This window comes from Aspergillus foveolatus (genome assembly GCF_047715535.1).
Source record: "Aspergillus foveolatus strain CBS 279.81 unplaced genomic scaffold BDW70scaffold_89, whole genome shotgun sequence".
In the NCBI taxonomy this organism is placed as follows: Eukaryota; Fungi; Ascomycota; class Eurotiomycetes; order Eurotiales; family Aspergillaceae; genus Aspergillus; species Aspergillus foveolatus.
The window spans coordinates 19,568-45,443 of record NW_027396153.1 but is presented as its reverse complement, the minus strand read 5'-3'; the positions used below and the strand labels follow the sequence as shown (position 1 = coordinate 45,443).

General features: G+C 52.0%; 9 protein-coding genes across 9 annotated transcripts; 8 read left to right on the top strand and 1 right to left on the bottom strand.

The window, feature by feature from the left end:
• Positions 1-431: 431 nt before the first annotated feature.
• On the top strand, positions 432-1,199 carry BDW70DRAFT_171870 (uncharacterized protein; the record flags this gene model as incomplete). Its single annotated transcript, XM_073743343.1, has 2 exons — positions 432-933; positions 982-1,199. 2 exons carry the CDS (start codon positions 432-434, stop codon positions 1,197-1,199), a joined length of 720 nt encoding a protein of 239 aa, XP_073591719.1.
• A 441-nt stretch (positions 1,200-1,640) lies between these two features.
• On the top strand, positions 1,641-2,706 carry BDW70DRAFT_171868 (uncharacterized protein; the record flags this gene model as incomplete). Its single annotated transcript, XM_073743342.1, has 3 exons — positions 1,641-1,888; positions 1,972-2,253; positions 2,323-2,706. 3 exons carry the CDS (start codon positions 1,641-1,643, stop codon positions 2,363-2,365), a joined length of 573 nt encoding a protein of 190 aa, XP_073591718.1. The 3' UTR covers positions 2,366-2,706.
• On the top strand, positions 2,703-4,784 carry BDW70DRAFT_144211 (RNA recognition motif domain-containing protein). The gene is made up of 4 exons (XM_073738219.1): positions 2,703-3,174; positions 3,385-3,691; positions 3,749-3,979; positions 4,035-4,784. Exons 1-4 carry the CDS (start codon positions 2,966-2,968, stop codon positions 4,350-4,352), a joined length of 1,065 nt encoding a protein of 354 aa, XP_073591717.1. The 5' UTR covers positions 2,703-2,965; the 3' UTR covers positions 4,353-4,784.
• A 141-nt stretch (positions 4,785-4,925) lies between these two features.
• BDW70DRAFT_171866 (GTPase-activating protein GCS1) lies at positions 4,926-6,756 on the top strand. The gene is made up of 4 exons (XM_073743341.1): positions 4,926-5,190; positions 5,297-5,365; positions 5,431-6,171; positions 6,229-6,756. Exons 1-4 carry the CDS (start codon positions 5,149-5,151, stop codon positions 6,643-6,645), a joined length of 1,269 nt encoding a protein of 422 aa, XP_073591716.1. The 5' UTR covers positions 4,926-5,148; the 3' UTR covers positions 6,646-6,756.
• Positions 6,757-7,043: 287 nt separating this feature from the next.
• On the bottom strand, positions 7,044-9,887 carry BDW70DRAFT_171862 (mitochondrial elongation factor MEF2). Its single transcript, XM_073743340.1, has one exon. It carries the CDS (start codon positions 9,868-9,870, stop codon positions 7,105-7,107), a length of 2,766 nt encoding a protein of 921 aa, XP_073591715.1. The 5' UTR covers positions 9,871-9,887; the 3' UTR covers positions 7,044-7,104.
• Positions 9,888-10,112: 225 nt separating this feature from the next.
• Positions 10,113-12,484, top strand: BDW70DRAFT_144205 (retromer subunit VPS17). The gene is made up of 4 exons (XM_073738218.1): positions 10,113-10,165; positions 10,244-10,726; positions 10,788-11,241; positions 11,296-12,484. Exons 2-4 carry the CDS (start codon positions 10,304-10,306, stop codon positions 12,141-12,143), a joined length of 1,725 nt encoding a protein of 574 aa, XP_073591714.1. The 5' UTR covers positions 10,113-10,165; positions 10,244-10,303; the 3' UTR covers positions 12,144-12,484.
• A 293-nt stretch (positions 12,485-12,777) lies between these two features.
• Positions 12,778-14,227, top strand: BDW70DRAFT_120403 (putative nucleoside-diphosphate-sugar epimerase). The gene is made up of 3 exons (XM_073734751.1): positions 12,778-13,028; positions 13,082-13,287; positions 13,347-14,227. Exons 1-3 carry the CDS (start codon positions 13,006-13,008, stop codon positions 14,144-14,146), a joined length of 1,029 nt encoding a protein of 342 aa, XP_073591713.1. The 5' UTR covers positions 12,778-13,005; the 3' UTR covers positions 14,147-14,227.
• A 180-nt stretch (positions 14,228-14,407) lies between these two features.
• Positions 14,408-22,684, top strand: BDW70DRAFT_144200 (putative THO complex component (Rlr1)). The gene is made up of 3 exons (XM_073738217.1): positions 14,408-14,457; positions 14,552-19,530; positions 19,582-22,684. The coding sequence occupies exons 2-3, from the start codon at positions 14,627-14,629 to the stop codon at positions 21,968-21,970; spliced, it is 7,293 nt and encodes a 2,430-aa protein (XP_073591712.1). The 5' UTR covers positions 14,408-14,457; positions 14,552-14,626; the 3' UTR covers positions 21,971-22,684.
• Positions 22,685-22,879: 195 nt separating this feature from the next.
• On the top strand, positions 22,880-25,503 carry BDW70DRAFT_171857 (beta-glucosidase H; the record flags this gene model as incomplete). The annotated part of the gene is made up of 3 exons (XM_073743339.1): positions 22,880-22,949; positions 23,009-23,615; positions 23,664-25,503. 3 exons carry the CDS (start codon positions 22,880-22,882, stop codon positions 25,501-25,503), a joined length of 2,517 nt encoding a protein of 838 aa, XP_073591711.1.
• Between the last annotated feature and the right edge of the window lie 373 nt (positions 25,504-25,876).

Here is a 25,876-nt window from a genome sequence, read left to right as displayed (position 1 = left end):
TCGGAGAGTTAATTGCTTGAGAACAAGGCTTTTACAAGGATGATGAAACAACATTCTTCCTGTTGGCGCTTAGTTCTCTATTTCGAGGTTCCACTTTTGAGACTTTTCATGCCTCAGGCATGTTTCTGTAGTTCTATACTTCAAAGAGCTGTGTTATTCACTGCGCCATTCAAATACACTCTTTTCTGCTCAACTCTTTATTTGCTTGAGCTATTTGATTGTGGAATTTATACGATGTGTTCTCTCTCTTCCTTTCCTACGACTCGAACCTTTTTCCTCACTCCGGGTTCAATTAAGTCTCAGGTGCCCAGGCATACAGCTAAGTAGAATAATTGTCTACCAGGTGAGCTAGCCACTTCCCTTTCGCTTCTTCTCAATCTGATACCATACTAATCCTTTGCTTAGTGTTCAATCGTGGCACGAGTTTCTTAATGGAGAGGAAACGTCTTTCAGGACTTGAAAGCCCACGCAGTCCCCAGGCTCATGAGAACAATGCCACTAGCAATCAAGGGAACCGCGTCCATCCATCGGGAAAACGAGTCTTTGAAGTCTTTGGCAATCGTAATAGTGCCAGTGCCAAGTCAAACCATTCTTTGCTGAAGAAAGCGTCTCCTTACACCGACAAGTTCTTCGCTAACGTTGCGGAAGCTATCGTTCGCAGCTTCCCATTCACGGAGTTCGCACAGGAAAATAGTTGTGAGATTAAGGATGTTGTTCGAGCACTCAAAGTCACGGTTGTTGAACCTCTCTCCAAGCCATCGATACAGAAAAGCTTGACTCCTACAGAGTACGCTCAAAGTGGGCCTGCGACGCTCGGTTCTACACTTTCAATTCCCCTTCCTCCAGTGGATGCGCAATCTAGACGTTGGATAATGTCTCGTCAACCTGGACAAACAACACCGCCATCCGCAACTTCATCAAGCACACGATTTGGTCCATCCAAGCGTCACACAGGGAGAAGTCAAGAGGGAGAGGCTGCAGGGTATGTGCAGAACAACTTCAAGTTTGAGGTCTCACCCGCGGCTACCTCCAAGCCCTCCATACTGCTCAAGGGTGGCCGTGGGATCAAGAGGCGCAAGACGATGGTTCCTGTTGAGCAACAGATTGTAAAGCAGGACACCTATGGCAACTACCTTCCAGTTAAAACTACAAGAACTGCAAGTGGTCGCTTTGGCGATGATGGCAGCAAAAAGCGCTAGCTTCATCTCAGGTACCTGCTGAACAATTCTTTGCTGATGTACTATGGATTAGTCTCCTCCCATTCTCTTTGTTGGGTATGCTTTCTGTAATCTGGCATGCATCTGGCATGCAGCTATTGGATTGTGTTTACGGTAGAGGATAGATTGCTGGATGTATCAGTATAACCCTAAATGCAAATAATTTTCATCATTATCATTATAGTGCACCAGCACCAGAACATCCCTATTACACATTTTGCCTTTTTAATTCACATATAGTTATCTTAAGGGCTAGTAGATTTGACTGTTTACATTAACTCAGCCCAAGCAACTCGTTGAGGCTCAGCGTAATCATGATGTCAGAGATCGACGGGCATATTTTCGAGGCACAACTTCTCCCAGTGTAATTGAAGTATACCTCCCGCGCAACAAAGCGTCAGCATTCAATTCTAATGTCAAACGATGCCATCCTCAACCCTTCCCCATCCCGACCAGCGAGGCGTTGAGCCGCATCCCCCACCACCCCGCAACGTCAACAATGATGTAGACTACGAGCCCCATCCCAAGAACTCCATCTCTATTTCACCCTCGAGAGCCAAAATCCAAGAACGCATTCTTTCTCTGTACGGTGGTAGCGCCTCAGAAGACGACATGAATGTCTATGCCGAACAAGCCATCTACGATGATCCGTTCAGTTATTGTGATACCCGGTATAACTACCTACCCATTCGCCAGTCTAGTTTGCTTCACCATATCAATTCGTGAATGTCGGGAACTGATCCTTTAAGAACAGGTACAAAATAGCAGGCCAATGGTACGGCATCCCCAAGCTATTTTCCAAATCCGAAACGTTAGCTACGGAGGTCACCTCGTCGACAGAGCACGAGCTTGTGTGGAAGCAGCGCCGAAAGTATACATTTGCCGGTGTGCATGCGTCGAAGACTGTGGATAGTCTTGTCAGTCTGAAATTAGAGGGGAGCGAGCCTGATGAGAAAGTTGTTTATCATAAGGATATGTGGGACGAGAACGACTATTCTCATGAGGGGCTGGGAGCGATTTTCAAGAAGCTGCACGGGTAGGCAATCTCTGCATGCTCTTGCCTGAAGGGTGACTTCAATAAAGGACGGATGCTGACTGTGTATAGCGATAAGTTGACGCATGTCACTCAGCCGCCAGAATCGGTCTGACGGCGCGGCCGCCATGTTGGGGATAGGAAAGTGAAAAGGGCCTCGGGCTGAATCTTCATTAAAGTGCTGTTTTCATCGAATCGTATATTGCAGCGTACTGTCCTTTCAGTCATGGACATCCCATCATTCAGCTGCATATATATGGGCTTTGAGCGACGGTGTCTCAATCCCATACTCCTGTAACCAAATACTTTCGAGTCCAACAGACGATAATCATATGCAGGTGGGCCGGCCTGGCCCACGCTGAGGTCATTGATGCCTGGGGCATGTGGCTGTAAACGGCTTAGTCAAGCAAGGATCCAGTTTCCTTTTTCTCGCTCCTTCTCCTTTCTCGCCCGTCGGACCTCATCTTGATCCTTCCTCCCCAAGGTAACTCCGTCACTGCGTGAATCCAGACTTCCTGTCAACAACCCCCCGTATCTAGGGCACCAAGCTACCCTTCCTCCTCCCCCCTCAAATATTCAATCAACTTTCAACCCACAGGCAGCCAACAAGCTCCTCTGAGTCATCGACACACAATTCGGTCATCCTCTCCACCGCCAATCCTCAGACCACCCAGTTTCTCCAGGACTTGACCTTTTTGTGTCCTCAGCCTTCAAGATGTCTACTGCCGTCGAAAACACTACTCCCGACAACCAGGCCTCCACTGCCCCTACCACCGAGGCCTCCAACGGTACTGCCCCCGCAGCTCAGTCCGCCGCCGATGCTGCTGCCGTCAGTGCTGATGAAGGACGTCGGTTGTACATTGGGAACCTCGCGTATGCGACCACTGAGGGGGAGCTAAAGGAGTTCTTTAATAAATACACTATGTGAGTAATGGCTCTGCCTGCCTCTGCGTGTTTTGCCCTCCATTGCGTTGCCCTGCTATTAAGGTTCGCCAGTGCGTCTAATTGGGCGACGTTCCGCTTTGTTTTCATAACAGTGCTTCACTTCCACTACCATCGCCAGTGGAGTGTTTCTACTGTTCATTCAATTATTTATAATATTTTTATTCTCGCAGTAACTAACAGTTGTTTTAGTGAGAGCGTTTCCATCCCTGTGAACCCTCGCAACAACCGCCCCGTTGGCTATGCTTTCGTCGATCTTGCTACCGCATCCGAGGCTACTGCCGCTATTGCAGAACTCTCTGGAAAGGAGATTCTTCAACGCAAGGTCTCTGTTCAGCTTGCCCGCAAGCCGGAGCCTGCTGAGGCCAAGGCCGAGGGTGCCGCAAGTGGCGGTGAAGGCGCTAGCGGCAACGAGGGCCGCAAGAGGGCGGGAGGACGTACTCGTGGTCGCGGTCGTGGTCGCGGCCGTGTAGGTCGCGGAACACGCGGAGGCCGTTCGGTATGTTGTTTCAGCCTTTTGTCCTTTGTGTTCAGTGACCATTAACGTCTTTGACAGGCCCAGGCCACCGAGGGGGCGGAAGAGCAGCCCACCACTGCCTCTGGCGAGACCGCTCCTCTTGCTGAGGTCACTAACCAGAACGATGCTGCTCCCGCCACCGAGTCTGGCAAGCCCGCCGGCAAGCCTCGTGCCCGTCCCCAGAAGCAGCGTGGCCCACCTGAGGATGGCATTCCTTCCAAGACCAAGGTTATGGTGGCCAACCTGCCATATGATTTGAGCGAGGAGAAGGTATGCTCCTAACTCGTCTCATTCACATATTCTGTGATTGCTAAACCACTTGTAGCTTAAGGAGATCTTCGCCGCCTACCAGCCCGTTTCCGCCAAAATTGCTCTCCGCCCCATTCCCCGCTTTATGATCAAGAAGCTCCAGGCCCGCAACGAGCCTCGCAAGGGTCGTGGATTCGGTTTCGTCACGCTTGCTTCCGAGGAGCAGCAGGAGAAGGCTGTGCAGGAGATGAACGGAAAGGAGATTGAGGGCCGTGAGATTGCTGTCAAGGTCGCCATTGACAGCCCCGGCAAGGAGGATGATGTTCCCGGTGAAACCACTCAGGAAACTACCGAGGCTCCGGCTCAGGAGAACACCGCTCCTACCGCTGCTTAATTGACAAGGTCGTTTCTGTCCCGAACGAACGCGGTTTCTATCCGATGATAGGTATTCGAAGATCACTTTAAGTATCGAAACTCGGAGGCCGTTTTACGTATGGGATACCTCTCTAGTAAGCGTTGTCAGGACGCGCTACTACAACGAAGAGCCAAGAAACTTCAAAAAAACAACGAAAAAAAAATTATTCATGGATCTTATTCCTGTCCGGCGCGGTCCTAGGGAATAAAAGTAACGCAAGGATGCACTCTTTTATGCGGGTTCTATACGGATTGCCGCCAGGCTTCGTATTGCGAGGACTGAAAATGCCGTAATGTGTGGTTGATGGAGATGTGAACTGATGACGAATCTTGCTCTTCTGTTATATTGTATCTTAGCACCATTTAGTTTATGAGAAACGCAAGGCTGGCCTTGTTCTAGTCTTGTTCTGAAGGATCTCCCAGTGCCTAGTCGTTGTAGATCGCTACGGAGACAGTCTTTGGTTGACGGTTATGACGAGAGGCCACTCCACAGCTCTTGGCACTATTGATCCTCTCCGTCTAAACCCCCGTCTTTCTTGCCCAACCCGTCGTTCAGCCTACTTTTTACGCTCGTTTGGCTATATGCTGATTCGCTTGCATATAATACTTGATACTCCGTTTAGAAGTCACCAACGTACTCGAAACGAAACCTTTTTGCAAGCTGCGCACATAGCTCAGCAGCCAATTTGACCTGAGGACCAAGGAGCAATCGACGCTCGAATTACTGTCTACTTTTAATACATATCCTAGGTGCCGTTTTACAGCTCCTATACGCCATGTCACGTATGTGGGAGATCGATCCGGAGACTAAGGCCAAGGTATGCCTCCTGCCATACTTAATTAATGAAGATTCACGACTTCTCTTCAACTCACTGCGAGCTCGAGCCCCTCTAGCTGAAATTGCTTCTAATCTCTCCTTCATAGCTCCTTCAGTACTCGAAAGTCAATGGAAATGACCGATGCTGCGACTGCGGTGCCCCTTCTCCTCAATGGGTATGACCTGTTGTTTCTCTTCCGCATGTCCTGGGTTATGCTAACAAATCGCGTCTGTTGGTTAGGCTTCACCCAAATTCGGGACCTTCATCTGTCTTAACTGTGCCGGCACCCACCGCGGGCTGGGGGTGCACATTTCCTTCGTCCGATCTATTACCATGGACGCTTTCAAAAATTCCGAAACACAGCGCATGGAATTAGGGGGCAACGACCCTTGGAAGGAATTCTTTGACTCGCACCCAATCACACAATCCGAGGGTCGCACGTTCGAAGATTCAACAATCAAAGAGAGGTACGAGGGCGAAGTTGGGGAGGAGTGGAAGGAGAGACTCAGCGCTAAAGTCGAGGGGCGAGAGTTCGTACCTGGCCAACGGCCTGCGCAACAGACCAAAAAAAGCGCAGTTGACATTGAGAGATCGAGATCAAGTACCCCTCTCTCCAACGCAGGGCCGGTGAGGGGCTCTTCCACCTCTCCGGCTTTACAAGAGGGTCCTGGTGGGCTTGAAAATGCCGGCGTGAGTCGTAAAGCGCGCAACGAGGCATACTTTGCCAGAATGGGGTCCGAGAATGCGATGCGGTCGGAATCTCTTCGCCCTTCTGAGGGCGGCAAGTTCATTGGGTTTGGTGGAGGATTGCCTGTGGAGGAGCCGCCAAAGTCACGGGCTGGGGGCGGAATTCCGGCACTTGACGATTTTCAGAAGGATCCTGTAGCCGCGTTGACGAAGGGCTTCGGCTGGTTCACGACGACTGTGGGTAAGAGCGCGAAAACAGTCAATGATTCGTTTATCCAGCCTACTGCGAAATCGGTACGTACACCTGCCGGTCGCATAGTCGACTTACAAATAATACTGATGAAGCAACAGCTCGCTGAATCCGACTTCGCCGCTCAGGCGCGCCAACACGCCGCCCAACTCGGGCAGAACATTCAAGTAGGTGCCCGCGGCGCCGCCGACTCATTCAACCGCTTCGTCGAGGGTTCAGACGCCCCCTCGACCAGACGTGCACGCGCCGAGCCCGAGCGCAAGGACTTCTGGGACGACTTTGCGTCCTTAGGTGCGCAAGATAACCACCGCAGGAATACATCAAGGTCCGGTGCCCTGGGAACGGCGGCAATGAAACCAGGCCCAGGGGCTTCTTCGTCGGCCACGGCATCTACATCTGTTAGCTCGGGTTCGGGATCAGCCCCCGTCGGCTCGGGTACAGGTACCGGGAGAGGGGCATCGCCCACGCCAGCTTCAAGAAAGAGTCAGGATGATGGGGCATGGGATGATAATTGGTGATTTGACATAGATATGGTAAGGCTAGACGGAGTACTTTTTGTGTTTCATATGTATATACGTTTGTAGTAGCGTTCGTTGTTTTGGGGGTTATGGTACATTGCAATACATGCTTTTCTCCTTCTCATAGCTTTCGAGGGTCTGCGGTTCCCTCTGCGATTTGGTCATTCATCTCTAATAGCGTGACACGAAATAAATGAACAAAATAGTTTTGACATCGTTGGATTGTTTTAATCTTCTTTCTATCTACCAAACGGGACAGTTATATCTTCCATCCCCTATGGAGTGTCCATTGTATAAAAAAGATATCCGCACGGAAAATCACAGGAGCCCGAACAAGACACAGCACATCTAAAGCTGTTTAAATAAGGATCCAAGGAAGAGTCATTAATCCGTGGCTTCTTATATAATACATCCTACCAAGAACATCAGGTTTATACTACACAATTATACAAATCTACTCTAGTAACCACCCCTCAACTCCGTCAGCACAGCTTTCTGCCTAGGCGGACTCATTTTTTCGAACCGATCGACGCTCATAACAAACGTACCCCGTCCTGCACTCAAGCTCCTCAGGTGCTTAAGGTAACCCACCATCTCCTTCAGCGGGACTTTAGCTGTGATTGTGCGCGGTCGATTTCTAGCGTCGGAGGCCATCGGCCCACCAACAACGGTGGAAGATTGGAAGGGGTCAGGGGGCGCATAGATCTTGGCAGGGTCGATAGGAGGGAGGTCGAGCTCGGGATCAGGGGTTTCGGTATTGGGTATAGAGAGGTCTGTTGATGCAATGGGGACGTCTTCGTCTAGGGAGACGATGTGCCCGCCCCGGGAGGAGGAGATGTCGTGAACGACGGCGCCGAGGCTGGCTTCGTCGACGCTGATGATCACGTTCATAAGGGGTTCCATGAGGCATGTTCCAGGTGTAGCAGAGGCGGAGGCGGGGTTCGAGATGAGGTTAGAGAGCGCTGTAGAGGTTGCAAGGCGAGCGGCGGCGGAGAGAGATGCAGATGTAGTCTCGTTTCCGAAAATATGGGCTGTTGGACTTAGGGAGAGGGTTACACGGGTGCTGTGCATGGGAAAGGTGAATTGAGGACCGCGGGCGAGGGCTGCGAGACAACCGTTTAGGAGGGCTGAGCGGACGGCATCGACATCTAGGCCAGGTGGGAGAATGTGGCTTTCTTCGAGGCCCTTTTTGTTGGTTTCAATCTGTAGTTCTGGGGCGAGGATGATGATTTGGTTTCCATTTGTAATTTCGACCAAGAGGGCTGCTGGGTCTGGGGTAGGAGATGTTTCTGGGACAAAGGGCTCTACCTCTGCAGTGCAGCCGGCTTTGCCCTTGCGGCCTGCAATCTCTCTGTCGAAGATCTTGGTGACAGGGCCCGACGCTCCGAGTGGGCATTCGCGGTATCCAATCTCAATAGGGCCCATGGTTGCCTTGGCTTTGAGGTCGTTGATGAGTCTGTCACGGGCAATCTCTAAGTGAAGCTCTCCCATTCCGCTTAATAGCGTTTGTCCGGAGTCCTCGTCAATGCTTACATGAAGGCTAGGGTCTTCACGTAGGAGCAATGCTAACGACTCGTGCATCCGTTTCTCCTCAGCTAGGCTGTGAGGTTCGACGCTTGCGAAGAACACTGGTGGCGGTACGTCAATTGGGCGTAGTTGGAGGGTATTCAGAGGTTCAGGTGGAGTCGCCTTGTTGGTAGTGCAAGCAACAAGTGTATCGCCGGTACGGGCGTGCTTGAGGCCGACCACAACCCCAATTTGTCCTTCACTGATTGAATCAACCTCAACCGCGTCGTTGGCGTACATTTTGAGAAGGCGAGGTGCGCGCTCCGAAACATTTAAGTTGGTATTATATAAGAGACTACCGCGATCCAAGGAGCCGGAGTAGACACGAACATATACGAGGACTCCTCGTTTCGCGTCATTGACCACTTTGAACGCCAGCCCGCAACCGTGCAACTGCTTGATAGCGTTGCGACTGTCAGCTACTACAGTGGCCTTTTTTTTCTGTTTGCCCTTGGGCGCCGCTTTCCCCTTTTGCTCCACGAGTAGATCTCCAGAGAGCAAGCGTCTCAGACTTCCTTTGACTCCCCCAATAGCGACTTCCGGGTCTGGCGTTTCCTGGGGACTAGGGAGGAGATCGACGACACTGTCAAGCAGCGGCTGGACGCCGATGTTGCGGAAACTAGCACCGGCAAATATGGGGATGATTTTCCTCCCGTTTCCTTCTAAGAGGCAACGGCGTAGGCTATCCAAGATATCTGCCGGCGTAACTGATAGGTGATCCTCTTCGTTCTCGAAGAACTTTTCCACAATTATCTCATCGTGCTCACTCAACAACTCGACTAGGGCTACCCGCGCGCGGCGGAGTTCTTGCGCTAGCTGACTCTCCGCCTCATCCAATTCGGGAAGACTGAACCTTTTAACTGATTTGCCGTCTCCTCCACTCCATAGGAGTCCTTGTAGATTGATTGCGTCGGCAACACCAACGAACCTTCCGTCCCCTCCCTCAAACCATGGGATCTGGCAAACAGCGGGCCATCCTCCAAGCCGGGAAGCAACTTCCCGTACTGTTCGCCCGAAGGCCGCACCATCCCTATCCAACTTGTTGACGTAGACAATCCGAGGGATGTTGTATGTACTCGCTTGGTGCCAAACCTGCTCCGTCTGTGCCTCCACACCAGCCACACCATCTAGGATGCACACTGCGCCATCAAGAATGCGCAATGACCGCAGAACCTCGAATGTGAAGTCTGCGTGACCGGGCGTATCTATCAGGTTTACCATGTGAGAGGACGCAGATCTTGGAGCTCGAGGGTCTTGCTGAGTAGCATTGCCGCTCTCCGCAGGCGGCCAGTGGAAGGTGATAGCAGCGGATTGAATAGTGATTCCCCGGGCGCGTTCTGCAGGGAGGAAGTCCGTAACTGTGGACCCTTCATCCACGTCTCCTATCCGTCTTGTGAGCCCACTATAATAGAGCATCCGCTCTGTAGTGGTCGTCTTGCCCGCATCGATGTGTGCTATTATACCAATATTCCGAGTCAGGTCAAGGTTCACTTGCGATCGCGGATGGAAAACTGAGAACCTCCGTACTTGAGAGTATCCTGGCTTCTCGAGGGACGATTTAGGTAAAGAAGCAAGTGCCCAGCATTTGGCCTTTGGGTAGTCGAGGAATCGAGCAGCTCGGCCGTTCTGGCGGGCGCGCAAAAGCAGAGCTGAGACCATGGCCGCAGCAATTGTATAAACCAGGTTACTAAACGTGAGGAATTATCGGCGCATGTTTGTCGTACCGTCAAAAAGTCGATCCGAGCTCGAGAACTCAAGCTGGCATGAGGAGAGAGTAGAGAAAGTCGAGGTTCTGTAATCGGACGCGGAGCTCTGTAATGCCTGACCAATCAGGCCCTGAAGACGGCAACGACGTAACCTACCTGATCGCTCTCCAGGTTCTGCTCTTGTGCATCTTACCACCGCATCCCTCCACCCCAATTTCGTGCTCTAACCTGAGTTTCAGGAGCTGAATGTACGTGGGACTGACTTGTGCACTATGTACGCAATTCAAGGTTATCTTGCTGACAAGCGCTTCTCGCTGTGGGTGCAGACGTGGCCCTATCGGTGACATACCTCTTACGCGGTGCACCACACGCAAACAGGATAAGAGATGGACTACTCCAGCATCCCGCAAGATCCTGCAGGTGCCTCACCATGGGCCTCTCCTCGAGCTACAGAAGCCACGTATCCTCCCTCGAGCACCAGTGATATTCCTCCCTCGCCGTTACCCCCGCATCATGAGTCTCCGTACGAGGCAGCTGGAGATTCGCAGCCTGCCGAAGCTGCCGAACATAAGACACCAGGAGAAGGAGATGTCGGCTCACCGAGTTTATCAGAGCGAGTACAAAATACGCACTTGAACGAACCTGGCTACGCTGCAGAACAACAACCCCGATCGCAGGTTCCCGCGCGGTACCAAGCAGGCGCTCGACAGAATGCGAGGCAACCGGCCCCAGTGTACAAGATTCAGGCCAAGATAACGGGACTGGAAAGAACAGGCAAAAAAGATCCCATCCTTCGATTCGATGTGCATGTAAGTGGGAGTTGCCTGCAGCGCAGCGAAATCACTTATGCACTACTGACCACAATATCAGACCAATATCCCGAAGTTTAGAACTACTCAATACCGCGATGTCAGGCGGACCCATTCTGAGTTCGGCAAGCTTGCGGACCATCTTATATCAGCCAATCCCGAGGCACTTGTTCCGGCTGTACCTGCGCCTTTGACGCCTGCTGGGGCCGGGACAGACGAGGACGAATTTCGAGTCAAGGCTTCAATGCAGCGATGGCTGAACACTGTATTGAGTAATGAAGTCCTAATTCAGGATGACGAGATTGTATTATTTGTTGAAAGCGACTTCGGATATAGTCCCGTTGTTCGCATGAAGCAACCCGCGACAGGTGTTCGGAGGAAAGTTTTGAAGCAATTTGCACCTCCTCCTGACGACACGCCGGAGCTGCAGAATGCACGCCCTGTCGTCAAGATGTTTTATCTGGGTACTATGGATGCGAGCCATAAAGTTGATCGTGTAGTCAAGGCTCGACGAGGTAAGTTGTAACCCTTCCTTTCCCGTTAGCTATTAGGTTCTTACTGCTATTTAGGCCTGGGTCTGGCGGAGTCAGATTTTGGCGTTAAGATTGGGCAAATGCATGTCCAGGAGACGCACCCTGGTCTTTCAAATGCCTACCGCAAACTGGGGAAGGTAATTCAAGCCGTTGGAGACTATCATGCGGTTCAAGCAACTGCAGAGGCGACTACTCTTGGGGATCCCCTTAGTTATCACTCATCGGACGCCTTCATTGTCAAGGAAACACTTACCAACCGTCATATCCTGCTTCGGGAACTGCTCCAAGCTCAGCAAGCTACTCGCAGCAAACGCGCTGCGGCGGACCGGCTGAAAGTCAGTTCATCTGTTCGCCCTGACAAGGTAGACGAGGCCATCAGTGCGCTTGATGAAGCGCAGGGTCAAGAGGACTATCTGACCAAAAAGACGCAACGAGTAACATCAAACCTTCTCAATGAAAAGCGCCGTTGGTTTGAACGAACCTCCAACGATGTGTGGCTGGCCCTGCGTGATTATACGCTGCGACAGATTGAGGCTGAACGGAGGACTCTCGCCACGCTGGAAAGCGTAAGGCCAGATATTCGCTCAATTGACGCCTCCGGGGGCCTCAGCCGTCTCGGCCGTGAAAGCCACCCAACTGGGCGGCGTCCAAATTTGGCTTCAAGCCAAGGGCCCAAGGGCGATGCTTGGAGCGGTATTCCACGTCGGAGCGACAGTCTCGGACGTAGCCTAAGCGGCAGCTTCGCCGCCCCTGCTCCGGAAGAGGATGAAGAGACAAACGGTCGTCTTCGCTCACCCAGTGGCGTCAGCTCTATTGTCGAAGATGATGAGGACCGACTCGATGCCCGAAACGCCGCCAGCAGATTAGCTGGTAGTACCTTCTGAGCGTTCCAGTGCCATCATTTGTTCTGTCGTTGTAAATTAGGAGTGTGCTTTCTCTTAGAGATTCCCCTCGCAGCCATTTCGCGATTCTGTTCCTCTGGTTTCGCGATTGAACGTACGCCGAGTATTGTTGATTATATGCCAACTTTCGCCTATGAACTATGAAGCGTTATATCATAGAACTGAATACCTGATTTTCTGCAAAAGCCCATGGATGCAGAACTACGCATGTATTAAATGGCCTGATGGCCCTGCTATTCCACACATCGGATGGTCTATAACAAATGGGTTAAGTCCAAGCTGGTAACCTCGCAGACTGTAGAATGACCCATTGCTTCCTTTCAGAGTGGTAACTACGGCGTTTGTCATCAGATAATATTACGTTAGCATATGAAGTTTGAGCTATCTAGTACTTAGGTACGTGTAAAACTCTACCCAGCAACTGCCGTGCGGAAGGCGGGAGCTCGCGGAGGGCCAAGTGAAGTTGATCCCCAATTAGATATCGGGACTAGTCCTAGAACACCATATCTGCTATCTCAGTCGCACTGGGCTATTGTAAAGTTACTGACTGGCTAGAGCTCTTGTGCAAAGCTCTTCCCATGTGTGTGGATTGTGTTTGTACCTCCAAACAGCGCCCCTTGATTCCAGCAGCTTCGTCCAGTCTCATCCAGTTTAACCCCACACCCCACTCTTCAATACTCCCACTCTTTGATTTCAAAGCATCCAATCCCAATGATGCAATAAGCTAAACGAAGCAAAGCTTCTTATAGACCCTCACCGTCCCATGTCCACTTTTCCTCCTGCTACACGCATACAACTTCCAGCTCTTAACTCATCGTAGTTTCGCGACGTTAGATCTATAACAATGGCACCCGTAAAGGTCTTTCTGTAGGTGGGCTCCTTTATAACCAAGCCGTCGTTTATACTGACTACATCAACAGCACTGGTGCGACTGGATATATTGGCGGGGATGTTTTCTATGCTGTAACCCAGGCCCATCCTGACTGGGAGATCTCGGTCCTGGTTCGCAACAAGGAGAAGGGAGAGAAGCTTGCCAGCGAGTACCCAAACGTTAGAGTCGTCCAGGGTGACCTAGACTCAGCTGCCATAATAGAGGAGGAGACAAAGAACGCAGATATTGTGTTCCGTGAGTATATACACATCCCTATACTACTCAATAAGATTATGAGTTACTAAGAGACTTAGATTGCGCTGATTGCGACCACGTTGCATCTGCTACTGCTATTGCCAAAGGTGCCAGTCACCACACTCCCGAGAAGCCATTGTGGTTGATTCATACATCGGGCACTGGTATCCTGACAGTTGAGGACTTCCGCACGAACACTTGGGGTATTGAAAGAGCCAAGCAGCATGATGATTGGGATGGTGTTGACGAACTGTTGAACCTCCCTGACGACTCGCTGCACCGAAATGTCGATAAGATCATTATTGAAGCGGGACGACGCGCCCCGGACAGTGTCAAAGTGGCCATTGTCTGCCCTCCTACGATCTACGGTCCTGGCCGGGGTCCCGGAAACCAGAAGAGCGTCCAAGCGTACTGGTTTGCCGCTGCAGTCCTTAAGAGAAAGAAGGGATTCCTAGTTGGTGAAGGCAAGAATGTCTGGCACCAGATTCACGTGCAGGATTTGAGCGACCTCTACCGCCGCTTGGGAGACGCGGCAGCAGCCGGGGGTGGTAAGGCTACTTGGAATGACAAGGGGTACTATCTTGCGGAGAACGGCCCCTTCATCTGGGGAGATGTCCAAAGAGCGATTGCTAAGGCTGCCTATGAGAAAAAACTTATCCCTTCGCCGGACGTCGAATCCATAAGCGATGATGAGGTAAAGAAGCTGAATGAATTTGGGCTCTATGCCTGGGGTAGCAGCTCAAGGGGCTGGTCTTACCGCGGGAAGAAGCTCCTGGGTTGGTCACCGAACAAACCTAGCTTGCTGGAGCTTATTCCATCGATTGTTGATATTGAAGCCAAAGCGCAGGGGCTGGCTTGAAGCTTTTTGCACACCCGTAGCTAGCTTCTTTGTGTATTAAATTGATATAGGAAGCATAGTAAATGAATTATGATGATGCAACCACCTTAGATAAGTGCAGGGAAATTGTGAGATTGGAGTTTCTACTATGTCACTGACAACGCGGTTAGCGAGATAATCGCGCCAAGCGCAAGCTTCTTTGTTAGCGCGCCCTTCATGTTGCCTGTTTTATTACGTCGGAACAGCCCCGGCCAGCCAATTCCCGACAATTACCCAGACGTCGCGCTTTTTCATCCCGCATTATATCTACCTAGGTAGCTATACTACTGCAGGTCGTCTCCCTCCCGCAGTCGCAATTTCAAGCCGGACTCGAGCGTTCGACCTCTCGGCTGCTGCTCAAGAGAGCTAACCTTCCTCTACGTCTAGGTTCGCCCAATGACTCGCAACCTGTCGGGAGCACACCGGTTCTCTACCTGAGCATTGGCTTTTTCAGAAGCTGCCATGGCTCCAGGTACCGGAGGCAAGAGGAAGAAAGTCGACAGGTCATGGTCCACTGACTCTACCAACGACGGTCAGCGGCCTTCGCCCCATCGCCCCGGGAATCTCAACATGGCGCAACAGATGCACGGTTCGCAGTCTCCTCAGTCACGGGAATTCTCTGACGGGCGTGGGAGGCTGCGAAGGCAGCCAAGTCGCGGTGGTAGACACAATGCGGGGCGAGCACCAAGTAATGACGGTCAGAATTTTACATCTGGTCGGAAGGACGCAGATTCCGCTGGGAGAGAAGCATCGGAGCAAGGCAAACCAAATGGAACAACACCTTCGTCGTCCCAATCACAACCACCTCAGTCCCCGTTGCCACCTGCGACTTCAATGCAATCGAAACCACAGTCACAGCAGTCGTCGCAACCACAAACACAGCCTCAGCCAGCTCCAACACCGCTATCACAGATGTCGCCCGCTGTCCCCGCGCAACCCTCCAGGAAACCCTTGCCGCCTTACCAATATGAATATATTTCGGATGATGTCAGGGATAGTTGGGCGGCCAGTGGGAGGCAGATGATTGTTGATCGCGGAGTACAAGCAAAGAATGACAATGACATCGTGATGCTGACCTCTATCTACCAGGAGCTCATTCGTTGTGCTCTTGATGAGCGGCTGCCTGCCGAAGAAGCTGGTTTAACGCTCAGAGATATTATCGGAGAAGAGGTTGCCGCTGGTAATATCGGAACAGATGGCCAAGAGCAGGCATCACCATCTTTGGATCCTTGCACTCTCTTCCTCGACACCCTGTCAATTGTGACAGATTCTGACACTACGAATGACGCCCTCAAACCTTTAGTTTTCTCCACTGGAATTAATCCTGCCCTCATGCGCCTCCAACTCGAAACACCTCTACTTCAGTCGCTTGGCCTTGTCCGTGACACCTTCGCACGGATGGGCATCAGAAAGCAGACAAATCTCCTATACCGGCAATCAAATTATAATTTACTTCGCGAGGAATCTGAAGGTTACTCTAAGTTAGTGACGGAACTTTTTACCACCAGCAATAATGAACCTCCAACCGGCGAGGTCGTTGAGGATACGTTTGAGAGGGTGAAAGCAATGATAGGTGCCTTCGACATGGATGTTGGCCGTGTCCTCGACGTCACTTTGGATGTTTTCGCAGCTGTGTTGGTCAAGCAATATCGCTTTTTCGTGAAGCTGTTGCGAGCGAGCTCCTGGTGGCCCAAAGAGGACGCATCCACCAGCAATGGTGGGAGGTCGCGCGACTCCGGGCTTCCCAACTGGGCTTTACCAGGGTCGCCTGTATGGTCAACAACTGACGAAGAACGAGCTGCAGCTGCGGAAGCAAACTCTCAACGAGATCGAGAATTCTGGGACCGGGTTCGGGAAGTCAAGATTCGAGCTTTCTTTGAGATAGGACGAAAACCGGTTTCCGAAGAGGAGCTCAAGCAATTGCTCCCCGAGTCCAATAATTTGACTCCAGAGGAGGCTGATACTCGCAAATGGATCGAACAAACTGGCACACTGCCGCCCAAGGGGAGCAGGGTAGCCGCGCAACTTCTCGGGTTTAAGCTTCGTTTCTATTCTTCGCCAGCGCGCGACAAGTCAGATGTTCTTCCCGATAACCTTATATATCTTGCCGCATTGTTGATCAAGGTCGGCTTTATCTCGCTTCGCGATCTTTACCCTCATCTCTGGCGGCCTGACGATTCTATGGATGTTTTGAAGGAGGAAAAGTTGAAAGAAAAGGCAGAAAGGGAGAGGGCAGCCCGACCTGGCGGTGGGGTGAATGCTCTTATGACTGCTGGTGCTCTTTCAGACGACACGCTACCTATTCCCCGTATTAGAGACTCGGAGGCTCGTTCATCGACTCCCGGGAAAGATCAAGAAGCGGAAAAAACAGCTGCAGCTAAATCGGAGGAGAACGAGCTTCCGGAGCCATCAGATCAAAAGGTATTGCTTTTGAAGAGTCTGCTAGCAATCGGCGCAATCCCTGAATCACTATTCATCTTGAGCAAGTTTCCCTGGCTCATGGATGCCTATCCCGAACTTCCTGAATTCATACATCGCATCCTTCATCACTGCCTGAGCAAGGTCTACGCCTCCGTGCGCCCTCTACCGCCGATCAGTGAGCTTCGAGAACAGAAACAAATACCCAGTCATGATCAGACCGGTGTGCCAAAGGGCCACATCAAACTAACAGAGGCACCCCAACGTCGGACGTTGAGATGGGCTCAGCTCGATAAGGAAGACACGAATGATGGAACTGATTATAGGTTCTATTGGGACGACTGGTCCGACAACATTCCCATCTGTCAATCTGTTGACGATGTTTTCGCACTTTGCGAGTCTTTCTTAAACATCTCTGGACATAAGATCGGACAAGACTCCAGTTTGTTGACAAAACTTGCCAGAATTGGCAGGCACAGTCTCAATAAAGATGATTCCACGGAAAATAGAACACGTTGGCAAGATCTTTGCAAGAGACTACTGGTCCCAGCCATAAGTCTCACTAAGGCCAATCCCGGCGTTGTGAACGAAGTTTTCGACCTCATCAGCTTTTTCCCTAGGGACACTCGGTACAATATGTATGCTGAGTGGTACTTCGGCCAGACCTCTCGACTCCCCGACATACAATCTGCTTTCGACCAAGCACGAGCTGAAACAAAGGACGTACTCAAAAGACTAAGCAAAACAAACATACGTCCAATGGCTCGCGCCTTGGCCAAGATTGCGTACGCAAACCCGGGAATCGTCATCAACGTTGCTATAAGTCAAATCGAATCCTACGAGAATCTTATCGAAGTCGTTGTGGAGTGTGCTCGTTATTTCACCTACCTCGGTTACGATATCCTCACATGGGCATTGATCAGCTCCCTTGGTCAAAAAGGTCGAAGCCGCGTACAGGACGGTGGCCTTCTCACAAGCCGATGGCTTAATGCCTTGGCCACCTTTGCTGGCAGGACCTTCAAACGGTATTCAGTAATGGATCCAACTCCCGTACTGCAATACGTTGTTGAGCAACTACGCCAAAATAACTCCACAGATCTCATTATCTTGGAACAGATGATTAGTTCGATGGCTGGAATCATCACCGATACCAATTTCAATGACTCTCAGATACAGGCCATGGCGGGTGGCGAGATTCTACAGTCGCAAACCATCCTCCAATTATTGGATAAACGACATGAGTCCAAAACCACTTCGAAGCGGCTTTTGAAATCACTTACCTCCTCAAAACTTGCTGGCCAGTTACTCATTGCGATTGCTCAGGAACGTCTCACGTGCATTTTCAAAGAATCAGAGAACTCCTCTGAGCTCAAGTTACTGGGTAATATATTCGATGAAATCCACCGAATTCTCGCTCAGTATCTGGACCTACTTCGCAGCAATTTATCAGTGGAAGAGTTCGACTCGTTTGTCCCTGACATTGCGTCCCTTATCAAAGATTTCGGCATCCAGCCTGAAGTCGCCTTTTGGATTCGACGTCCAAGTGTCGCACGGAAGCTTATCGACTGGGAAAAGACATCTCACGATACAGCCAACGCGGCTAAGAAGGAAAGTCAGGATGTTCCCGCTCTGAAGGCAGAAGTCGAGAAACTTGAGGGAAGTGGTGACACTGAAGCCCCGGAAGCTCCTTCGGGAGACGACAAAATGGATGTCGATCAAGAACAAACTGCGCCGGATACCGAGTCTACCCCTAGCAGAAAATCTGCAACTGGCCCTGGTGCTCCAGAGTACGCGGCTTCTAACCCTGTCATGCAAGACCTACAGGACCAAGTCAAGTCTGTCTTGCCCCCAGAGACTTGGAGCATAGTGGGATTGCCTTTCTATGTCACGTTCTGGCAACTCTCAATTTACGACGTGCACATCCCTCAGAAATCATATGAAGAGGAAATCGAGCGGTTGAAAAAGAAGGTGATCTCGATTGGTAACGACCGAACAGATATTAGTCTTGCAGGAACGCAAAGAAAAGAGAGGGAGAAGAAGCAGATCACGCAACTCCAGGACCGGATTCTGGAGGAGAATAAAGCGCACCTTGTGGCTTATGGCCAAACAAGATCAAGGCTGCAGAAGGAGAAGGAAGGATGGTTCGTTGGTATGCGCGGAAAAGCCGACCAGCTACATATCGCTTTATTGGAGCAGTGCTTTTTACCGCGTCTCCTGTTATCCCCGATTGATGCCTTCTACTGTTTCAAGATGTTAAAATTTCTCCACGCTGCTGGAGCACCTAATTTCCGGACTGTTGGTCTGCTGGACCAGCTGTTCCGGGAACAGAGGCTGACTGCCTTGATTTTCCAGTCCACATCAAGGGAAGCGGATAATCTTGGTCGCTTCTTAAACGAGGTTCTTCGTGACCTTGGCCGTTGGCATGCCGACAAGACTGTCTATGAGAAGGAGGCGTTTGGAACTAAGAGGGACCTCCCTGGTTTCGCTATGAATGTTGATCCCGAAGGCAAGCCCACCACCTTCCTTGATTATGAAGACTTCCGTCGCCTTCTCTACAAGTGGCACCGCCTTCTATCCTCAGCATTGAAAATCTGTCTCAATGGGGGCGAGTACATGCACATTCGAAACGCCATCAGTGTCCTGAAGGCCATTGTCCAAAACTTCCCAGCTGTTAATTGGATCGGTCGAGACATGCATACAAGCGTGAACAACCTCAGTCAGAACGATGAACGAGACGATGTGAAAATTCCTGCAGCCTCCTTAATTGGCGATCTTAACCGTCGTGAGAAGAAGTGGATGCTTCCCCAGGCTTTTATGATTACCAACCAGCCAGTTCCTAGCAAAGGCAGCCAAGCTACTGGGAGAGCAACACCTTCTCGACCCAACTCGACTACTCCGACTCCTTTCAATGCCGCTGCCCCTGAATTCAAGCCTTCCAGTGCGACAGAGTAAGTTGATAAGGTTTCCTTTACATGCATCACGCACTAATCTTGCATCAGACCAAAAGGGCCCGAAAAGACTGAGGGATCCACGAGGCAGGAAGTTGAGGATGGAGAGATTGAAGACGCCAGGACAGCAGATGCGCCAAAAGATAGCTCAAATGCCCAACAACCGGCGCAAAAACCAGCTGAAACTGAGTTACGGCAAACAGAGAAGGCAGCTAGCCAAGTATCTGCTAATGAAAACCGCCCAGCCAGTGGACCTGATACAGCACCAAGGGAACCGCCCAGCAATCCCACTCGTAGTCGTCAGACTGGAGGAGCTACTGTTCAATCACGACTCTCCCCTCCACCTTCTGCGACTCAGGCTCCCAGAGCCCCTGAACCTCGAAGACCAGCAAATCTCCCAAGGCCTCCTGAGCCTGATCGAACACCTGGTGGAAGCCAAACAACGCGTTCTCAGCCACATACACCGTCTCATCCTTATCGGGACGAGAGGGGCCTGCCACCGCGGCCCGATATTCTGGATGACCGACGGGACCGTCTGTCGGACTATGGCCGGGGCGGCCGACTACCTGGCGATCGCGATTTCAGTCGCTCATTTGACCCGCCTATTAGTGACAGCAGGGGTTTTGGGCGTCTGGATAGGGATCTCTCTTTCAGACCGCCTGTAGAGGAGCCATTCCGTGGGACACAGTACCGTGACCGGCCTGGTCGCCCCCGTCCTACAGATTCTCGTGAGAATCTCTCCGGCCCACGGTCTGGTCCGCAAACACACCCCGACCGTGCAGACCTCATACATGATGTTTCGGATAGACCAGGCGATGGCTATCGTCGTGGCGAAGCATTACGCCAGGAAAGAGAAGATCGGAGGTCTCTGCCGACCCGGCCTCTGACCCCTCCCAAATTGGACCTTCCGAATCGCCCCGAACGATTTCCATCTGATATTCGCAAACCTGCAAGTAATACCCAGCCGCCTTCCCGCAGTGAAGAAATGCCACGAGGACCTCGCAGCGACCGGCCGCCACGAACCCCCATGGAAGGTCCTGATCCCCGGGATTCAGCTCCTGGACCCGATCTTCCTGTCGGACGGTCTCGACAAGCTGATCTGATGTCTGATATACCCTCTGGACCAAGAAGCAGAACCGCGTCTGGCCGAGGTGGGCGAAACCCGCCCGCGCCACATCCTTCGGCAGGGCCTCCTGGTAGTGGACCGACGGTAAATGACCGTCCTCCGCCAACAGGCCCTGGACGCCAGGGGATGCGACATGATGATCCTCCTGCAGACACTTTATCCCCTACGGCCGAGAGGCTAGAGGCAAGTGGAATTCACCCTGACCGGCTCAAGGCCCTACAAGGACAAACTTCGGACAACGCGCACGGGTCTAGCCCCCGCTCCGGCCTTTCTGGGCCTCCTCCCATCATTCCTCCTTCAGGGCCTCGTGGTGGGCCTGGTGCAGGCTCAGGATCTTCCCCTGTAACTCGTGGACCTCCCGGTGGGCCAGGTTTCGGTGGTGAACGCGGACGCGGCGACAAACGGTTTGCGAATCTCAACAACATGCTTCAGCAGTCTGGGTCGCCTTCAGACCGCGGTCCCGGTCCAACCAACAGGGGTCGCGGTACCAATCGACAGCCAGCCACCCCTCGAGTGCAATCACCGCAAGCAACTAGACCGCAGCCATCGGGCCCAGAAGAAGGACCCCGCCCCGGGGTTTCAGCAGAGAGCAAACCCGATCTATTCGCCGGGAGGCCGTCTGGGTATCCTGAGGGAGATGCACACTCCAGAAGTCGGCCGGGTGGCAGCGGCCGTCACGAACCCACTGATGACACCAACTCCGACAGCCGCCGATCACAGCGCTATTCGACTGGCGGCAGCTTCTCTCACGACCGAGATCGAGAAGCCGAGCGGGATCGGGATCGTCGTGCTGGTGATGAAGACGGATCACGGAGTAGCAGCCGGCGAGAAGACGGACGAGATCGCAACCGAGAGCAGAGCCGCAAGAGTGATGTGCCTTCACGAGCACCTCGAGACGAACGTTACGAGCCTCGTGAAGCGTCCCGTCGGGGTGTTGGACCGCGTGAAGACAATCGACGGCGCCGCGATCGCGATGCCGGTCCAGAATCCTCGCAAGAGCATGAAGGACGTCTCCGGCCTCCCTCGTCCCACGGCGGACAACCTCCTCCCCCTCCTCCCCCACCCCCTCCTCCCGGTGGGCCGGATGAAGAACGACGTTGGAGCAGCAGCGGACGGGAGCCTCGAGACCGCGATCGCGACCGGAACCGCGACCGGAACCGCGAGCGCAACTATACGCGCGAGAGCGCCAGTGGGAGTGGACCTCACCGCAAGCGCGGACGGCCGGGGGATGAAGGCGGACATAGTGATGGAAGCAGCCGAGGAGGTGGACGGGGCGCTGGCAGCGAGAACAAGCGTGCTCGACGAGGGGCTTGATTGCTGTCTTGAGAGATACACTTTCTCTTGTCTTTCCTACTTGTTTCTCTTATGTCTGGTTCACTTGGTGATATGATATCATATGAGCATTTTTGACGGTGTTAAGCATTCCGCTCTATTGCTGTTTTGTCTTTCTCATTGCAATGGCCAACCAACATGTATTCTCTTGTCTTTGAAATCCATCCGTCTCTTGAGCACTTTTCTCTATGCCTGTGGGCAGCGCGTGTGATGTTAGATGTTGGTCCAGGTAGTACTACTAGGTGTGCTTGAAGCATTGAACACGAGTCATTGTTCGATGCTCCACCGCCATTGCCATGGATTATGACCCACTTAGTCCACCTAGTAAGGCTGACTGGCTGACAACCTGCCTTTCTTTCCCATCTTTGTACAATCAACATCATAAGAATCACGGAGGTCGGGCCGAGTCGCCGATTACCTAGGCTGTGGCCAAGCAACCGGTCAATCTTCGGCAGAAGTCCCGTTCTCTTTTCAGCACCTTTCCTGTCAATGCTTGCTCTCCTCCCCACCGGTTTGATGCCAATTGTGTTCCAGCCCCGCCAATTGCATCTACTCTCATTCAGGCAGTTCAGCCAGCACTGATCATGGGACGTCCTCAGTGGTCACTGGTCGCTATTCTCGTGTGGAGCATCAACTTATGCGAAACTGATCTGCTATCGATGCGTTAGCCCGGAAAGACGGTGCAATGGAGAGCTGGAGGTGGGATTAGTACGTATATCTCTAGTCCTTCTCTCCTGTCGCTTTCTGGCATTTCTCTGCTTTTTCCTTGTCATTTTATGCTTGTCAATTTCTGACTTGGTTTGCTAGTGCTGTGATTACCAGCGCAGATAGTTTCCTTTCGCCCTCCTGTAGATCGGAAGAATTTATCTCGGCTTATATACCCCTCTCACAATGCCTCAATTGGACGTGGACAAGACGATTCAAGAACTTCGCCTCGGAGAGAAGATCGATTTAGTGTCAGGTAATCTTTCGACAAGCCTAGCCTGGGTGTCGCAAACAAGGGCTCACAGCCTCCTATAGGAATCGATTTCTGGCATACTGCATCCGTCCCCAGGCTGAACATTCCCAGCCTGCGCATGTCTGATGGCCCCAACGGAGTCCGTGGAACGCGGTTTTTTAACGGTGTGCCAGCAGCATGTTTCCCCTGCGCTACTGCCCTGGGAGCAACCTGGGACACTGAATTACTGCACAAGGTAGGGCATTTGATGGGGGAAGAGGCCATTGCCAAGGGCGCGCACGTCATATTGGGTCCCACAATCAACACACAACGATCGCCGCTGGGCGGCCGAGGGTTCGAGTCTTTCGCCGAAGATGGTGTTCTTGCCGGCCACTTGGCTGGCTACTGCTCCAAGGGAATCCAGGAAAAGGGTGTTGCCGCGTGTTTGAAGCACTTTGTGTGCAATGACCAGGAGCATGAGCGTTTGGCGGTCGATTCGATTGTTACCGACCGCGCTACGCGCGAGATATACCTCTTGCCGTTCCAGATTGCGATGAGGATTTGCAAGACGGCCACAGTTATGACGGCCTATAACAAGATTAACGGTACCCATGTAAGTGAGAATAAGAAGTACATCACAGACATTCTGCGCAAGGAGTGGGGATGGGACGGACTGGTTATGAGTGACTGGTAGGTTCCTGAATCAGCCCGACCGGAATCATTTCTAAGCTGTTGCAGGTTTGGGACATACAGTACTTCAGAATCAATAATTGCCGGTCTCGACATAGAGATGCCAGGAAAGACACGCTGGCGCGGAGACGCCCTGGCACACGCCGTATCATCCAACAAAGTCCACGAGTTTGTCCTGGATGAACGTGTACGCAACGTTCTGAACCTTGTAAACTACGTCGAACCACTGGGTATCCCCGAAAACGCAGAGGAAAAGGTTCTCAACCGCCCCGAAGACCAAGCCCTACTCCGACGGGCTGCGGCCGAGTCCATCGTGCTCTTGAAGAACGAGGATAAAATCCTACCTTTCAACAAGGAGAAGTCCATCGCCGTGATCGGACCAAACGCCAAGATCGCCGCTTACTGTGGAGGTGGCTCTGCATCCTTGGATGCGTACTACACCGTCACACCCTTCGAAGGCGTATCAGCACAGAGCAAGGGTGAAGTTCACTTCGCCCAAGGTTCATACTCATACAAGGACCTTCCTTTGATCGGCCACCTCCTAAAAACCGACGACGGCAAAACGGGCTTCAAATTCCGCGTTTACGACGAGCCCGCATCCAGTAGCAACCGCGAACTCCTCCACGAGCTACACCTCGTCTCATCCCAGGGCTTCCTCATGGACTATCGCCACCCTAAGATCAAGTCTTACCTTTACTACGTCGACATGGAGGGCTATTTCACGCCCGAAGAGTCCGGTATCTATGACTTCGGCGTTGTCGTCGTCGGAACGGGGAAACTCCTCGTGGATGATGAAGTCGTCGTTGACAACACCAAGAACCAGCGTCTTGGCTCTGCCTTCTTCGGGAACGGCACCGTTGAAGAAAAGGGCTCCAAGGAACTCAAGGCTGGCCAGAACTACAAAATTACCTTCCAGTTCGGGACAGCACCCACCTCGGACATCGACACCCGCGGGGTGGTCATCTTCGGGCCTGGAGGCTTCCGCTTCGGTGCTGCCCGGCGTCAGACGCAGGAAGAGCTCATTTCCAAAGCCGTCGAGGTCGCCTCAAAAGCAGACCAGGTTGTCGTCTTCGCTGGTCTAACAAGCGAATGGGAAACAGAAGGGTACGACCGTCCGGACATGGACCTGCCCCCAGGTTCAGACGAACTGATTTCCAAAATCCTGGACGTGAAACCCAACGCCGCCATCGTTATTCAAAGCGGTACACCAGTGACAATGCCCTGGGCGTCCAAAGCCAAGGCTCTTCTGCAGGCTTGGTTCGGGGGTAACGAGTGTGGTAACGGCATCGCAGACGTGCTTTATGGCAATGTCAACCCCTCTGGAAAGTTGCCCTTGACCTTCCCCGTCCGCTTGCAAGACAACCCTAGTTACCTGAACTTCCGCTCGGAGCGAGGCCGCGTCCTCTACGGCGAAGACATCTATGTTGGTTACCGTTACTACGAGAAAGCGCAACTCCCGCCGCTATTCCCCTTCGGCCATGGCCTGTCCTACACGACTTTCGCACGCGAGAAACTGGAGATAAACACTTCTCCTGAAAAAGACAAATTGCAGGACGGAGAACCCATAACCGCCAGGGTGACCGTCACAAACACGGGCAAAGTCGCCGGCGCCGAAACAGTGCAGCTGTGGGTTGTGCCGCCCCCGACAGAGGTGAACAGACCTGTCCGTGAACTAAAGGGCTTTGCGAAGGTGTACCTGGAACCAGGAGAGTCAAAAGATGTCGAGATTGTGGTTGAGAAGAAGCTGGCGACGAGCTGGTGGGATGAGAAACGGGAAGCCTGGGCGTCAGAGAAAGGAGTTTATGGGGTGCAAGTTACGGGGACGGGAGAGGGGGTTCTCACTGCGGAGTTTGAGGTTGAGAAGACGAGGTTTTGGACGGGATTGTGATTCCTTTATCTTTAGAGAGTTGTGTACCTTGCACCATCCCCCTGCGGTACGTTCCACTATCATGACACTTATCATAAATTCTCCTTATCATTTGATATACTAGCTACGGTTGAATATGGTAGGTCTCTAACCCCGAGCCGAGGTTTTATTGCATGGTCTTCGCTTTCTAGATATATTCCACCCGTAATTACGCACATACTAACAGAATTTGATGTGACTCTGTAGATCAAACCACAACTGATAGCTCCGCATCTTGCAGGGACTCCGTAGGTTCCTTGATCCGAAACCGACGACATTTTATAGAAATAAAATAAAAGAAAGATAAATAAAAGAAAGATAAATTAAAAAAAAAAAAAAAAAAAAAAAAAAAAAA

What these genes read in the sequence shown, in the direction of transcription:
- BDW70DRAFT_144211 (XM_073738219.1), top strand. Translation starts at nt 2,966, where the DNA reads ATGTCTACTGCCGTCGAAAACACTACTCCCGACAACCAGGCCTCCACT. An exon ending in TTCTTTAATAAATACACTAT is followed by an intron (nt 3,175 to 3,384) that starts GTGAGTAATGGC and finishes CAGTTGTTTTAG; the next exon opens with TGAGAGCGTTTCCATCCCTG. An exon ending in ATGATTTGAGCGAGGAGAAG is followed by an intron (nt 3,980 to 4,034) that starts GTATGCTCCTAA and finishes AACCACTTGTAG; the next exon opens with CTTAAGGAGATCTTCGCCGC.
- BDW70DRAFT_171866 (XM_073743341.1), top strand. Translation starts at nt 5,149, where the DNA reads ATGTCACGTATGTGGGAGATCGATCCGGAGACTAAGGCCAAG. An exon ending in ATCCGGAGACTAAGGCCAAG is followed by an intron (nt 5,191 to 5,296) that starts GTATGCCTCCTG and finishes TCTCCTTCATAG; the next exon opens with CTCCTTCAGTACTCGAAAGT. An exon ending in TCCAGCCTACTGCGAAATCG is followed by an intron (nt 6,172 to 6,228) that starts GTACGTACACCT and finishes ATGAAGCAACAG; the next exon opens with CTCGCTGAATCCGACTTCGC.
- BDW70DRAFT_171862 (XM_073743340.1), bottom strand. Translation starts at nt 9,870, where the DNA reads ATGGTCTCAGCTCTGCTTTTGCGCGCCCGCCAGAACGGCCGAGCTGCT.
- BDW70DRAFT_144205 (XM_073738218.1), top strand. Translation starts at nt 10,304, where the DNA reads ATGGACTACTCCAGCATCCCGCAAGATCCTGCAGGTGCCTCACCATGG. An exon ending in TCCTTCGATTCGATGTGCAT is followed by an intron (nt 10,727 to 10,787) that starts GTAAGTGGGAGT and finishes CCACAATATCAG; the next exon opens with ACCAATATCCCGAAGTTTAG. An exon ending in TGTAGTCAAGGCTCGACGAG is followed by an intron (nt 11,242 to 11,295) that starts GTAAGTTGTAAC and finishes ACTGCTATTTAG; the next exon opens with GCCTGGGTCTGGCGGAGTCA.
- BDW70DRAFT_120403 (XM_073734751.1), top strand. Translation starts at nt 13,006, where the DNA reads ATGGCACCCGTAAAGGTCTTTCT. An exon ending in GCACCCGTAAAGGTCTTTCT is followed by an intron (nt 13,029 to 13,081) that starts GTAGGTGGGCTC and finishes CTACATCAACAG; the next exon opens with CACTGGTGCGACTGGATATA. An exon ending in GAACGCAGATATTGTGTTCC is followed by an intron (nt 13,288 to 13,346) that starts GTGAGTATATAC and finishes TAAGAGACTTAG; the next exon opens with ATTGCGCTGATTGCGACCAC.
- BDW70DRAFT_144200 (XM_073738217.1), top strand. Translation starts at nt 14,627, where the DNA reads ATGGCTCCAGGTACCGGAGGCAAGAGGAAGAAAGTCGACAGGTCATGG. An exon ending in AAGCCTTCCAGTGCGACAGA is followed by an intron (nt 19,531 to 19,581) that starts GTAAGTTGATAA and finishes ATCTTGCATCAG; the next exon opens with ACCAAAAGGGCCCGAAAAGA.